This window comes from Tarenaya hassleriana, unplaced genomic scaffold (assembly GCF_000463585.1).
Source record: "Tarenaya hassleriana unplaced genomic scaffold, ASM46358v1 Cleome52, whole genome shotgun sequence".
NCBI lineage: Eukaryota > Viridiplantae > Streptophyta > Magnoliopsida > Brassicales > Cleomaceae > Tarenaya > Tarenaya hassleriana.
The window spans coordinates 234,368-248,106 of record NW_010967884.1 but is presented as its reverse complement, the minus strand read 5'-3'; the positions used below and the strand labels follow the sequence as shown (position 1 = coordinate 248,106).

At 37.3% G+C, this 13,739-nt stretch overlaps 3 protein-coding genes and 1 long non-coding RNA gene across 4 annotated transcripts; 1 reads left to right on the top strand and 3 right to left on the bottom strand.

Annotated features, from left to right (window-relative positions):
* Positions 1–1,339: 1,339 nt before the first annotated feature.
* On the bottom strand, positions 1,340–2,787 carry LOC104827606 (desiccation protectant protein Lea14 homolog). The gene is made up of 2 exons (XM_010560801.1): positions 2,359–2,787; positions 1,340–1,750 (listed from the first exon to the last, which is right to left on the bottom strand). The coding sequence occupies exons 1-2, from the start codon at positions 2,595–2,597 to the stop codon at positions 1,501–1,503; spliced, it is 489 nt and encodes a 162-aa protein (XP_010559103.1). The 5' UTR covers positions 2,598–2,787; the 3' UTR covers positions 1,340–1,500.
* A 191-nt stretch (positions 2,788–2,978) lies between these two features.
* On the bottom strand, positions 2,979–5,409 carry LOC104827605 (54S ribosomal protein L17, mitochondrial). The gene is made up of 6 exons (XM_010560800.1): positions 5,056–5,409; positions 4,667–4,732; positions 3,881–3,955; positions 3,665–3,794; positions 3,457–3,582; positions 2,979–3,289 (listed from the first exon to the last, which is right to left on the bottom strand). The coding sequence occupies exons 1-6, from the start codon at positions 5,211–5,213 to the stop codon at positions 3,146–3,148; spliced, it is 699 nt and encodes a 232-aa protein (XP_010559102.1). The 5' UTR covers positions 5,214–5,409; the 3' UTR covers positions 2,979–3,145.
* A 540-nt stretch (positions 5,410–5,949) lies between these two features.
* LOC104827604 (proline iminopeptidase) lies at positions 5,950–8,792 on the bottom strand. Its single transcript, XM_010560799.1, has 10 exons — positions 8,435–8,792; positions 8,084–8,220; positions 7,804–7,977; positions 7,453–7,689; positions 7,266–7,366; positions 7,105–7,177; positions 6,940–7,008; positions 6,660–6,767; positions 6,450–6,575; positions 5,950–6,362 (listed from the first exon to the last, which is right to left on the bottom strand). The coding sequence occupies exons 1-10, from the start codon at positions 8,775–8,777 to the stop codon at positions 6,168–6,170; spliced, it is 1,563 nt and encodes a 520-aa protein (XP_010559101.1). The 5' UTR covers positions 8,778–8,792; the 3' UTR covers positions 5,950–6,167.
* A 29-nt stretch (positions 8,793–8,821) lies between these two features.
* On the top strand, positions 8,822–10,110 carry LOC104827603. Its single transcript, XR_773920.2, has 3 exons — positions 8,822–9,193; positions 9,378–9,635; positions 9,729–10,110. It is a non-coding gene; the product is annotated as an uncharacterized LOC104827603 (long non-coding RNA).
* The last annotated feature ends 3,629 nt before the right edge of the window (positions 10,111–13,739 follow it).

Genomic DNA, 13,739 nt, shown 5'->3' with positions numbered 1-13,739 from the left:
GGAAGTTTGGAGACGAAGTATTATGTGATGTGGTACCAATGCAGGCAGGACATTTTTACTTGGGAGACCTTGGCAGTATGATATACGGTTAACTATGGCGAGTATCATAAGGTGTATTCATTCAAGTTCAAGGGCGAGCAGATCAAATTGATACCTCTTACACCAAAGGAGGTCCATAAAGATTAAGCGATATTACTCCAGAGATCAGAAAAGGCTTTGGGAGTAAACTCGCGAAGGCAAATACTCGTGTTACTTTTACGAATAAGTTTTAATTTAAGTTGTTTTGTTTAGTTAATTAGGATTGGCCTTATTTAAAGAATTGGCCGTCATTATTTAATTTTGATCAGATTTGGTTTTTGGATTATTTTATTGAGAGAGAAGTTCTTTCTTCTAGGATTGTTTGATACGAGTATCTCTATTGACTTATCAATTGGGTTCATCACACGTATTTGTGACGTCTTCTACCACGTTCCAACGTTTCTTAACCAGATTTAGATTGAGATTAGAAGGTCATCATCTACTGATACTATTTCTAGATTTGATTCACGTGTTGTTAAGGGGTTATCGAGATTTTTGTTGTACCTAAAACTTTCGATCTAGGATCGTATCAGAAACATTGGTGAAAGATTTTTCGTACTAAGGGAGGTGCATGTGAAGAGGAGTTCATAGTGTGAATAAAGAGCGAACCTATGATCTGTTAGCTGAAAAATATTCACTGGGTGTGCATTGAGTCGATGTTGTTCATTGTGTATGGTTTGATTGTAGTTTGATTCTCCTACAAGTGAATAGAATTGATTTGAGAAACATTGTGTGTGTGTTCTGATACAATAACATATCTAACTAAACGAGAAAATCCTATCGAAGGTCGGTTCTCTAAATTGATACAAAATTCGAAAAAAAATCTTGCGTTTATAAGATTTACTAGAGTTTGAGAAGGAAGTTTCGGTTTGAAATTTTATTTCGAAACCAAAATAGAATCGAACCAAACCAAATAATATTGGGTTTTAATTTGATACAATTTGTTATACTAGATAAATCGTTTCTAAACCAAACCTAACAAATACTGAATCTAACCCAATGAATATTGAATCAAAATCTTAATTATTTATCCTTATTTATGAATTTATATACAAATATCAAGTTTGAATTCTTTTTTTTTTTTGGTACTCCTATAACAAAACCATTCCGAACCAAACCGGTTAACATTCGGTTTTAGGTTAATACAACTTTTATGGATTACCGAATAAGTTTTCATAAACCGAACTTGACAACAACCAAACCTAAACCCAAAATGCCCACCTCTACTAGAGTTTTTAGCAAAACATGATCACGCATGATATGATTAAAATTGATGGAATGTCATACCATATACCAATGTATCTCTATATAATGTCCGACGAACCAAACCCAAAAATCCAAACATAACGGAATAGATCCAAAGCTATTGGCTCTTCTGTCATAATATTCCTTTTTGTATAAAACTGGTAAGAGAAAAAGAAGTCAAAACAAGTCCTTGAGGGTGGGGAGCTTGATCTCGCCTTTGGTGGAGAGAGGGATGGTGATATCTCCGACGACGGGGAGATCGATGGTGAGACCGAGATCAAGCTGGTAGTCGATGTCCCAGTCCGCACCAATGTCTCGTACCAGACTGACTGCTATGCCGTACGGGATCTTCATCGGCACATCAAGCATTGTCGTGTCTTTCGCCTTCAACGATCCGGGATCCGGCATAGTCCCCGAAGCTATTGCCCTGTTCATGCAAACATCATCTTATTGAGACTCAATATTATACATATATATGTATATATATATATATATATATATATATATGCATTAGTATAGAATTGTGACCAACCAAGGGTTGCGTAAAAATGTATTTATGAATAAAATTTGTATTGAGTTTGGCGAGGACATGCCCATTATGTGTTAGTTCTGAAACATTAGATAGATTTTAGATGACTCTTGCAGATGATCAATTTGATTATAATCAAATAACCGAAAAAAAATAAATCGAACCAAATAAAAATAACCGAAAAAATCGAATTCTTTTTTTTTTTTTAGAAAATAAATATTTTTTATCAATAAAAACCGGAACTCAACAACCAAATTCAATATAATACCGAATGATTATAATTATTTTGCAATCCAAAATAACCTAAAGCTATACCCGAATCATATTCTCACAATGGAAACCTGATCACCGGAGATATATTTTGGAAATTTCGTATTTTGATTAACGAAAACCGTAAATAATTCATATAAAATCTTTTCTTTTTGGAGTTTTATACGGAGAAATCAGTGACAATCTAACCATCCCTAAACAACAAGATCTGTTCGAGAGGGAGAGAGAGATGGAACCTGGTGTTGCTCTTGAGGATGTAAGAGATCTGGCAAATGGGGATGGGGTGAGGGTAAGGGTTCTTGACGGCGACGTTGGCGACGTAATCGACGGAGTCACGATTCGCTGCCTTGAAGTTAACGTCCGTCACGCTCGCCTCCGGCGTCGGAATGTTTGCCAGCTTCTCCGCCACGTAACCCCTCGCTCTCTCCAGAAGCTTCGATATCCCCGACGCCTTCTCTTCCTCCGACGATCCCATTCCCTGTATCGTCCTTTCCTTTACATCAAATCTCTCTCTCTCTCTCTCTCCCAGTGATTATTATATACGGAAAATATGAAATGAGATATTTTTCTATAAAAGGATGATCACTTTTTACTTTCCTCCTGACTATTCATTACCAGCAACCATGCCTCATTCTATGTATATATAAACCATAAAGCGTATATCTGAGAAATAGATTCTTATTCTTTGGTCTCGAGGTGGGAACTTGTACCTAATCTTGATTGGAGAAGGCGACTGTCTCTTCTGGTTTACATAATCTATGAACGACGATATAAGATGGCACACATGACATGATAACCTTTGTACATGATACATGGTCATGATATGGGGGCAGGCCAGATGGGTAGGACGAGGATCGACATAGAAATATGATACGGAAATGGTTGAAACAATGCCATTATTCTCACCCCTCCTAGTCTCTAACCTTGTCCGAAGGAAAAAAGTCGATAATTTATACGAAATGAAAAGAAAGTGATACATGGATACGACCGAGAGGGCTTTAATAATGAGTGTCAACGCTGAACTCAGCTGATGATCATCTTGTTTAAGAATTCGGCTCGGTCGGGGAAGCATTCCAAAAGTTCATCCTTGGTCACCCACATGAAATCCTCACACTTATCTATGTCGTACTTGTTTGCTGCAACTACTTGGGATTTGAAGAAAAACCTCTGCACATAAGAGAAGGTAAAGCCACACTCATAATGGATGCTCACAAAAGCTAATAATCTGATTCCATTCTTAAGAAACAGCTTCCGGTTACAAAGTTTGAGATTTGGGAATGTGGGATAACCACTAATCGCCAAAATGACAACATTGGTGGGGAAAGTACAAGTACCTTGTAAGGCGACAACTCAGGGATGTTTTCTGAAGGCTGTATATCCATGTGACCCATTGGAGCATTGCCGACAAAGTATGTATGCGAGAGGTCTCCTATGACAGACTTCAAAGCAGATTCTGCACACTGCAAAACAAAAGAAAATGGGATTTCATATAAAAGAGAGAAATGAAGTAGAAGGGACGAAAATTAGAGGCAAAGTCATCACCTTTCGAAGGGTATCCTCAGACTCGTATACTTTTTCAGGGAAATGCCAGATGGGTTTGTCATCAGGAGCCCCGAATGCCTTACCATAGACAAGAAGATAGAGTCTCCGGTCAAGAGCTCTCTGTAATGACCTACAAACATTTGCAAGAGTATAAGTCCATCGATTTATCATGGTCTGATGTAATGGTTAACAGAAGCAGCAGCCAAAATTTCTTACTTCTTGTCATTTGACTTATCGGCCTCTGTTATCCGGGGAGCAGGCACATAATCAATGTGATATTCACCTTTTGCCCTGTTTTCAGATGCAACCCACAATATCAGATGAAGAGGCAATGGAGTTTCCCATACATGCACAATGCCATTTCAACTCAAGACAAGCCTTTTTCATATGTGCATTGTGCAGAACAAAAATACCACTCCAATTTCAACAGAGAAAGGTATATAGATATCATCGCACAGGAGCTTCTTCACGTTCAGAGCAAACTAAAATAGAGCCAGATATTGTCGAATAACTTTCACAATTCTCATCTAGTACCATAATAGGTCACAAATTAGTTAACAGACAACCTCACTCATTCAAATGCTTAAAGGGCCTTTGTCTTCTACTCTCTAATACTCTAGCTTAAGCATAATTTCCAGTACAAATCTCGAAGAAAGAACATTAGTGAATAAGAAGATTTCACTCTCAAAATGTAATCTTAAGCTTGATTATCACTAAGCTATATCCTCGACTAGAAGAGCAGATGAAAAACACCAATCCGAAATTTTTTATAGCCTCATAAAAGGGACCATGTGGTCGGAACTTATACCAAAATCTTATGAAGAAGACTCCAAAATTGGATGAACAAAGTTTATGAAAGGGAAACCGCCCGGTAGATTGATACTCCAAAATCATGATTCCGTGGCATAATTACCCATACATAAAAAGGGCAGAAAGCTCAAAATAAGCTCAAAGTAAGAACGATCTATATGTCTATAATCTATATATTGAATAAGCAATTACCTAGACTTAGCCAAGTCCAGAAACTCATCTGGGTATCTACGGCGATATTGCTGTCCCCACCTGAATCTGCCACACAGCAACGAGGTCAAGAAAGTTAAAGCTTTTCAATTCCACCAATTCAAAGTGAACATATAGGCAACCAATTGAATGCACTAGAAAGATTGAAAATTTATTAAATACTATCTTCAGAGGTAGCCTCATAGAGGCAACAAATGTTCACTGCTCAGGGACCAAACACTGCAGAAATAAGTCCAGAGATCGAGAAATGGAAACTATAGCTCCAAAGTAAGTATTTTGAACCACAAGATGAGTTTTTTTTCTCTGCCCAAAAGCATGTAAAAACAGTAAATGGGCAAACAGAAGATAGGGGCGAGAGAGAGAGATCTTACGAAAACTCTTGAAAAGCATACACAACAGGGTCGATTTTGGGAAGAACAATGGGCAATCGCTCAAAAACCACGGAAGCGACGATCTTGTCGGAGCTCGTAGAGAACCCTCGGCTGGCCAAGAGAGGCCGAACCAGTGACCGAAAAGATGATCTCTGCATTCTCCAATCTGAACCCACAAGCTCAAAGGAGGAAGAAGATTAGGCCTTGGATTGATCAGAAGAAACCCTCCATAAACCCAGGAGAGAGAGCGAGAGAGAGAGAGAGAGAGAAAGCTGCAAGAGGCAGAATTGGCCGAGACGATACACTATCACCCCGAGGCGGGGACGAAACTGAAACCGGAAGAGAGAGATAGAGGAAGGCTCGAGCGAGAAGAACCAAAGAAAGAAGGCTGCCCTAAGTTTAGAGGGCAAAATTGTAAATTGAGCAACAAAAACCTTAAACTTTTTTGTTTTTAAAAATCAGGTTAGTCCTGCCCTAAGTTTAGAGGACAAAATTGTAAATTGAGCAAAAAACCCTTAAACTTTTTTGTTTAAAAATTTTAATTTGAAATTCACAAAAACTTCCGGCAAAACTTTCATAAAAAATAAAAATTGTCATTTTTTTTTTCGAAAACTTTTGACTTGTTTATAATATATATACACAAATATATACATACATATATATACGATGAAAATTACGAAAAACCTTTAACAACGCATGAATAAAATCTAGAGTAGTCTTAATAAATGTTGACTCAACAACCTGTTCGCCTCAGTCATGTGCTGATGACTCCGACATGGGATCACACGCTCGTAGAGATGTTGCGAACCTGGCCAGGTAAAACCACGCACTTGGGAGCCCGTCTCCCATTGCAAAGTCTAGTTCTTTTGTTCAACTCTTTTTAGCCTTCAGATGTGATCCAATATTCACCAATTTTGAAACTAAACTCAAACGTTTCGTTTCAATACACATACAACACAACCTTTACAAAAAAAAACTCATTCATCCACTGTTTATTCAACTGCATAGATGGTTAACCAAACCAAACCAAACCGAAAATTGGTCTGAACCGGCCAAACTTTGAAAAGAGCTAAGGGTACAACAGTGACTAATTTATATATGAAAGAGAGAGATCAGAAAAGAGGTTTCTTCCCATTGATCATTCCAAACAGATGATCCAGAACCTGTCGCCCTGCGTCACGAAGGCCTGAATGCATGTATTCGTTTGTTATCCATAGCCGAATCGAGGCTATCTGAGAAGCTGTTTCCTTTACTAGCTTCAAGTTCACATACATATCATCGTAGTAAACCGCTGCTGCTGCAGGTACCTGCCCGTAATTCATTCGAATATGGTTAATATTTCGATCATGGAGCTAAGGGCTGATATTAATATGTGACATAATCCGGAAAAAAACCTTGTTACTCTTCAATGCGGTGATATCGTATAATGGAGGCCAGTCCTCTTTCTCTGCCAAAAGATGGGCGGTTTCTTTGAAAGGCTTCAAGGCATGAATCTCATCAAACATCCATGGAAATATCATCTGAATCAAACCTATGGTTAGTCTGTTGAAATGGAATCTAAGCACATGCATTAGAATTATATATGTGTACTGCATTACGTATACCTCTCCTGTGAAGAGTACAGGCTGACCTCCTCTGGCTGCATTGATGGCATCAAACTTGCTCTCGAATTTTGCACGTATTCTATGAGCAGACCATCTTGATGAGGCACCCTGGTAAGGTTTCCATTAGTTTAAATGATATAACTAGTAAAAGTCCAACAATGAACAGTCATTAATCATTTCCAAACCCACATAAAAGATAAAATCATGCAGCCTTGGGACTTAAATCTCTTCAACAACCATACAGGGAAAATGGAAAAATGAGAAGATTGAAGATTCTTACTTCACAGTATATTGTCTCGTGTAGAAGCGCATAGAGTGGGTTTGTGTGGAAAGATTGCCAACTCTCAAACTGCACAGATGAAATATCTCAAAGTTTATCTTGAAGAATATGGTCACCCTCTTAGAACAGATACTTGAAAAACATCAAGACAGAGAGTTTTCTTACAGCATTCAAGAAGAACTGACTAATACACTTAGGTGCTTCAGGAACTAATACAGGGTCCCAGACTCTCTCAAACCTGTAATCAAAGGAAGAAACAATTGAGACAAAATATGGCACCCCTCTGTATAAGTGGCAGATAGAAATTGCAAAGGCAAAAGCTTTACATATAATGCAGGCGCTCAAAACCAGTACTGGACCCTAAACCAGACAGGCCAAGAGTTTGCAGACCCTTCGGTGTGAGGATGCCTCCAGAAGGAAGAGGTACCTATGCACACGAGAGCGTAAAACTGGTTAGCAGGCTTTCAGTCAGCTCCTCCACGAGTACAGAAAGAAAATGGTCTAAACCCTAACCGCGCCTCCTTCAGATTCAGCCAAATAATTTATCACTTCCCGAACAATCTCAATATCTTCAGGAAACCTATTGTAGTATTTCTCGTTCTGGCGAATGACTTGTTCAAAACATGCCTCGTACACATCATCTGCTGTGCATCCCTTTCCAATCGGAGGAATTCCTCCGGTTATAAGGACTCGTTGTAGCCCTTTTGGCGCAAAGCCCAGATATGTAACTGCACAGAATCCACCAAAACTCTACAGGAAAAAGATGATTAATTTTGAAGTTTGGTAAAGCGGTGAAATCGAGAAGATACAGTCTTGTAGAAACTGATGCAGAGTGGCTGATGATAATAGAAAAGGATAGAGTACCTGGCCCAAAATCGTCCATGGTTCTGCATTAGGAACTAGACGAACTCGAATAAACTCAGCATCCTTCACAATATTGTCAGCTCGAAAGTGAACCAAATAATCCGCTAATTCCTTGGGGGACTTGAATTGCAGCATAGAGGATGTTGTCAAAGGAGATGATAAGCCAGTTCCTCGCTGCAGGGAATTCAAAGCACAAGAAACATCAGCCAGCCAAATTCTGGCATCTTCAAAGAACCGTGACCCTGAAAAGAGTAAAGCAAATGTCATGTTCATGTCATGCCTGATCCATCAAGATAACACGAAATTCTTCGCACGCTCTCTGTATCCATCCACTCGCTTCACTTGGTCGTGGGCTCTCAAATCCAGGACCGCCCTGTAGGTACAACAGATAAGGCATTGCTTGTTCTTCTTTCCCAACTGCAAAAACATTTCATCAGTGAGAATCGAACAAACAATACGATGAAGACGCAGCCACTTACAAATCTCAAATCAAATCAACTGCAAGGAAACAAACAATCAAATCCGGCACGGATATAGTGAAAGGAGACAAGGTTGAGATCAGATGACACATCATAGAGTCATATTTCGACATGTCACTACATTAGAGAAGGAGAAGACTGATGCAAATTACCTGAGACGACTTCGCGAGCGAAGATGGTTATCTTCGGAGAAGTTGTAGGATCGAGGGAGTAATCTAGAGGGACGGCGAAGCGATGATCACGCAGACGGAGCTCCGGCACGGAGAACCACTTTCCAACAACGTGCTCCGGCGTCGGCTCACCATCGACGGCGGCGGAGGCAGATCCTGCTCCGGCCATGGGAGTATTTAAGCGGACAAACCTCCGGAGGCGGAGGAAGTAGAGAAACCGAGGGGCTAAAGCAGGTGAATGCGTTCGAGGCGGTGGAGAGGAGAAGTGGGCAGTCCACTTCGAGATGGTTATCCGAGAAGGCAGCGCGTGAGTTCCCAACATCATTTTCCAAAAATAGATTAGATATATATAAATATATATATGTTTTATATGTATCTACTCATATAAGACCAGACAATTGCTCCGTCGCTTTCGAGGAGTTACTCTAGCGTTGGGAGACCGTCGCCTTCGTCGTCCGGTGCATGAGCAATGTCCCGGAGAACACCGTCTATGGCGGTCCCAAGCCGCAGAGTCCGAACCAGAGGGTGACGCTGATTAACCTCCGGCTGAAACATCGGAGAGGAGAGCCGATTACCGTCGACAACGCCGGCATTGATGTCTGCATCGTTGGCGACTCGGCTTTCGGTGGTCGTCCATGGTCACGACACCACGCTTCCTATCTCCCGCGACGAGATGCTCGTCCACTGCGGCGGCGGCATGCGGCCTCTGCTCGTCGGCCTATGAGTCCCAACACCCGTCAGGTGATGATCGACCCCCCCCCCCCGAGTCCAGAATTCTGTTTCAATCTCGTTTGGGATTTCATGTACTCGAATTGGGAATTTATCATCTGGGTATTCGCTAGTAGGGAGTAATTGTTGTTCTGATCAGCACTGTCTCATATCCTAGGAAACCACATCCAGCGATTTGACCGTCTAAATCTTGTAGGTTGTGGGCAAAACATCAATTGGCTTGAAGAGGTTTCGGTATAAATGATGATCAGGCGGTAGATACTGCAGTCAGGGTATTGAAGGAAGGAAGGAGTGAATGCCATTAAACTTGAAGGAGGATAACCTTCTAGGATCACCGCAGCAAAAGACATAGTTGAACCAGGAACTGCTGTTACGGGTCATGTTGACCCCTCAGGCCATTAGCGTTCTTGGTCGATTCAGGCCGCAGGGGCAAAGCATAGTGACCGCTGTTAAGGTTTTGTCTCTGCCTTGAGAGCAATCACCTATTCACATGCGTTGACAAATGCTTGTGTTTGTCTGATTGAAGTGATACTATCTGTGGGAACAGATTGTGGAGACTGCCACGGCTTTGCAGCCACCTCTGCTCTTGCACATTCCAACAACCATTGGCATCGGGCCGGCCTTTTATGCGGTGGGCATTTTTTCTTTTTTGCATTCTCTTTTTAAGTTTATCAGATGGTACTATCACCCTAATTCTGGAATACATAAATCTATCTCAAACTCGAGCCTCTCGTGATCAAATGATGACATTACGACACACGAATATGGAGATTTAACTTCGATAACCAAAATCCGAAATCGTCACCCTAGATTTATGCATGTAATGTGGATTTTCTGATTTTCTGTAGTAATTAAAAGAACGACCAATGAGATCACGAAATATGTGTGATAAGAGAAAAGCCCTTGAAATTAGTTGGGGCAATTTGTTGAATGGGCTCTTAGATAACAACATGTCAAGGCTCAATTAAATATGGGCCAATATTCTGGGTTTAATGTCTTTTGGGATTGACACGTGTCAAATCTCTAAAGGATGACTCAGTTTTCGTTAATGGAAAAGAACCGGACAAGCGAGCAAATCCTCGGACATCTGACAGAGAGGAAGTCAAACTGCCACGTTCTACTAGTTGACCAAATCTTTTTTTTTTCTTTTTAGTTTTACATTATTACTTAATGTTCATTTCAAAATAAACTAGTATAATAATGATAATAAAAGGTGCAATTTCATACTCCATGCAAAGTGGATAATGGTTGACTAAAAACATTAGTCTACACTAATGATAATAATCTTATTACAATATTTGTTACTAAACAATACCTATGTCTTTCAATTCTTGTTTTATATTCTTTTGATTATTGGCTTTGAATGGTAATGGTTTTTATTTTGGGTTTTTTGCTTTAGTTTTTGGTTTTTAGTTTTTAGTTTTTAGTTTTAGACTTTTGGATTTTATAAGTTTGTAAATCTAAAAAATTGTAACTTTTGGTTTTTAGTTGATTTTTTACATAAAGTAGATTTCCGGTTTTTTAGAAAAACCAAAATTTAAAAAACTTGATTGTTGGTGTTTTTTAGTTTTTAAAATCTAAAAACTCCGAAAACCACCTCTCATTCAACACCATTATTTTTTCTCACCATGTCGAATAGAATATAGAAACAACAAATATTCCAAATTCACCCGTCACTTGAGAGATCTCAAATTCCTTATTGAAATTTCACTTCTCCTAATAACTTTGAAATTTTCCATTCAATTTTCCTGTTTTAAGAAAATTCTAAGGACTAGAAGTGCTTACTCAAATTTTAAAAAGTACTTAATGCACTATTTAAAAAAAAGGAAATTTATAGATTTTGCAAAGAAAATACAAACACATTGGGTATTAACAAATTCGTATCTATCCACGCCGATAGAAGTTTGGTTCTAGGCGTGCGACCCTTAAACGAATCTAGAATAATAAACGAATAAGAAAGTATATATTGGTCAAGGGAGATTACAAGGACAAATGAATTTCCGAATGAGTTCAGCCAAGACTCTTATTTATACTAATGCAAGGCCGTCAATTAAGAGACTGACTAAATACGGTTTGAATTCATATAAGTCCTCCCAAATTCGAATTCAGAGGGATGAAAAATTCACTCAGTTATCCAATCATGCAATCTTGGGCGTAACACTTAGTAGTTTAAGTTGTAATATTCCACATATATTACATTGGATATCAACATGTAAATTCGGAATATGAAATTCAGCATTTTATATAAGATGTAACACGTATATTAATTACGATATAACTTCAAAACTTCTTAACTCAAATCGAATTCAAACTAAGTATAGAAATAAATGGAAACTTCAAATAAAATTAAATCTTAAGATTATAATAGACGCATTTGTAACTAAATTGAACCGAAACTAAAATTCAACATAAAATCCAAAATATAAATTTACGCTAAGAAAATGTGGCCATGATCATGAAATAGGGTCTCAAGTATCCCTTCCAATAAAAGTTAAAGACAAAAAACTATTTGGATAAAGTTTACTGAAACATTTACTGCATATCCGTGGACGGCTAAGAATGATCATGAAAACTCGTAATAACTATCCCTTGAATACTTATCGTGAAGGCTAGAAAAAGAATACATTTCTCATGAATACGTTACTAACACTTCTATAATATTTCTAGTAGTACTTATCATGATCGCATCTTCTAGTCAATGATAATTGCATTGCTAATTGATGAATATATAATAAATATAGTTTATAATCGCCAAAATAATAATTACAATTTAAAATAAAGTTTCATCACACAATATCAAAATTTGTTTAAATTTTCCTTTAATGATTATAGATATCGCATGATATAATACGTCATATAAAACTAATTAATTTGAACGATGAGTACATCATATTTCTTGTATGAAGGAAAACGATGAATTTTATTATCTTAATAAAACTCGAATTATTGACAAAAAAAAATGATAATGTGTCCCAGCCAACCAAAAGGTAGATTAAGTTATTTTATTTTAGACAATATCCGAAACAAGATAGCAAAACACAACTCGAACAAAACATTAAGCCAAAATGTTACCATTTTTACTTAGAAGTGAAAATGTGATTTGTAATTCAAGATGTCCGAAATGGAAGCAAAAGTGGGTGTATCGTGTATAAATAAAAGTATATTTTTTAAATACGGAGATAATTAATGTATCAATCAGTAGATTATCGTTAATTTTCCTGCCTTTATTAAATTATATTTTATTTTTTACTAAATTAAATTACAATTCTAAAAGGATAATTGTTAAAAATAAAATCATTGTATATAAATACTTCGGTCTAATGATCCATAATTATATAGAATTTTTAAAATTTTAGATATTTATATAGAAGTTTTATATTTTAGGTATTTATGTGAAATTTTCATAAAAATTTAGGTATTTATATGTTATTTTTCCAATATGATAAGTTTTCATAGGAACATTTTCTATAGGGGCGATAGCTATACCACATCTATATAGAGATGTCAAAATGGATCGGATTATAAAGGTTGATTCGATTCTAACCCAATTACAAATCTAAATGAGTCAATTCATTTGATTAAAAATTTAAAATAGGTTAAATGGGTTTTAATCCATTACATATTTAATTCAAATTATTATATATATAAATATTAATATACGTATATACAATAAATTATAAACGATGAATTCTATTAGAAATGAAATCAAGCGTTTAGACTGATAGAGAATAGATATTTTTTTCTTCTTTTTCTCTATTCATAAAAAATCGAAATTACTATTCACATAAATATGATATAAACAGTTATCAGTGTAAACAATAATCCGATTATGAACCGTAATGGTGAACTCTATTATAAATATTTTATTTATAAAATAAATTTAATTTAATTTGGACTAAAATTCTAAATTCAAAATGTGGCGGATCACGTGGACAAAGCAATCTAGAAACAAGTAAAGATCCGAAAAGCCGACCAAAAAGATCGTTTTCAAGTCCCCTAGTCTCTTATTGCTGCCACGTGGCAAAGTCTTACCGTGTCTTCTCTCACGTGTTACATGGCGTGTGACATGGGGAGGTAAATTAAATCCTCGCATTTTTTTTTTGTTTACAGAACTATTTCTTGAAATGTAGCAAAATCGATTAGAATTCGAAACTCGCAAACCCTCCGACCATCCAATTTTGGAAAACACCATGCATTCCATCATTTTTCACGTCTTAAAAATACACTTCTTGGACTGATGTGACGCAAGCAATTACGCTCGCTCGTGTTTGACCAAAGAATCAACCTTGACGGTTGAGATATATTTGATATTCGGATGTATTCATGGGTGAGTTTTTTTTTTTTTTATAACCAAGACGGTTCTTCGAATCTTATTATATCCACTCTAAATCCGATATCATTCTTTATATATGGACCATTTTGGTCCATCTTAGATCCGGAATTATCTTATATCACGCATAGATTTAAATAAACTTACTAAATGTTTTTGTAAATACTAACTTCGAGTACCTGAATATATATGGGTTCACAGCATATATTGTGTATTAATTCTTTTATT

Coding starts and splice junctions, on each gene's coding strand:
- LOC104827606 (XM_010560801.1), bottom strand. CDS start 2,597: ATGGGATCGTCGGAGGAAGAGAAGGCGTCGGGGATATCGAAGCTTCTG. Junction 1,751..2,358: donor ATCCTCAAGAGCAACACCAG/GTTCCATCTCTC, acceptor TTGCATGAACAG/GGCAATAGCTTCGGGGACTA.
- LOC104827604 (XM_010560799.1), bottom strand. CDS start 8,777: ATGATGTTGGGAACTCACGCGCTGCCTTCTCGGATAACCATCTCGAAG. Junction 7,178..7,265: donor TTTGAGCGCCTGCATTATAT/GTAAAGCTTTTG, acceptor CTTTGATTACAG/GTTTGAGAGAGTCTGGGACC. Junction 6,768..6,939: donor ACGAGACAATATACTGTGAA/GTAAGAATCTTC, acceptor AAACCTTACCAG/GGTGCCTCATCAAGATGGTC.
- LOC104827605 (XM_010560800.1), bottom strand. CDS start 5,213: ATGCAGAGATCATCTTTTCGGTCACTGGTTCGGCCTCTCTTGGCCAGC. Junction 3,956..4,666: donor CTGGACTTGGCTAAGTCTAG/GTAATTGCTTAT, acceptor ATCTGAAAACAG/GGCAAAAGGTGAATATCACA. Junction 3,583..3,664: donor CTGAGGATACCCTTCGAAAG/GTGATGACTTTG, acceptor TTTGTTTTGCAG/TGTGCAGAATCTGCTTTGAA.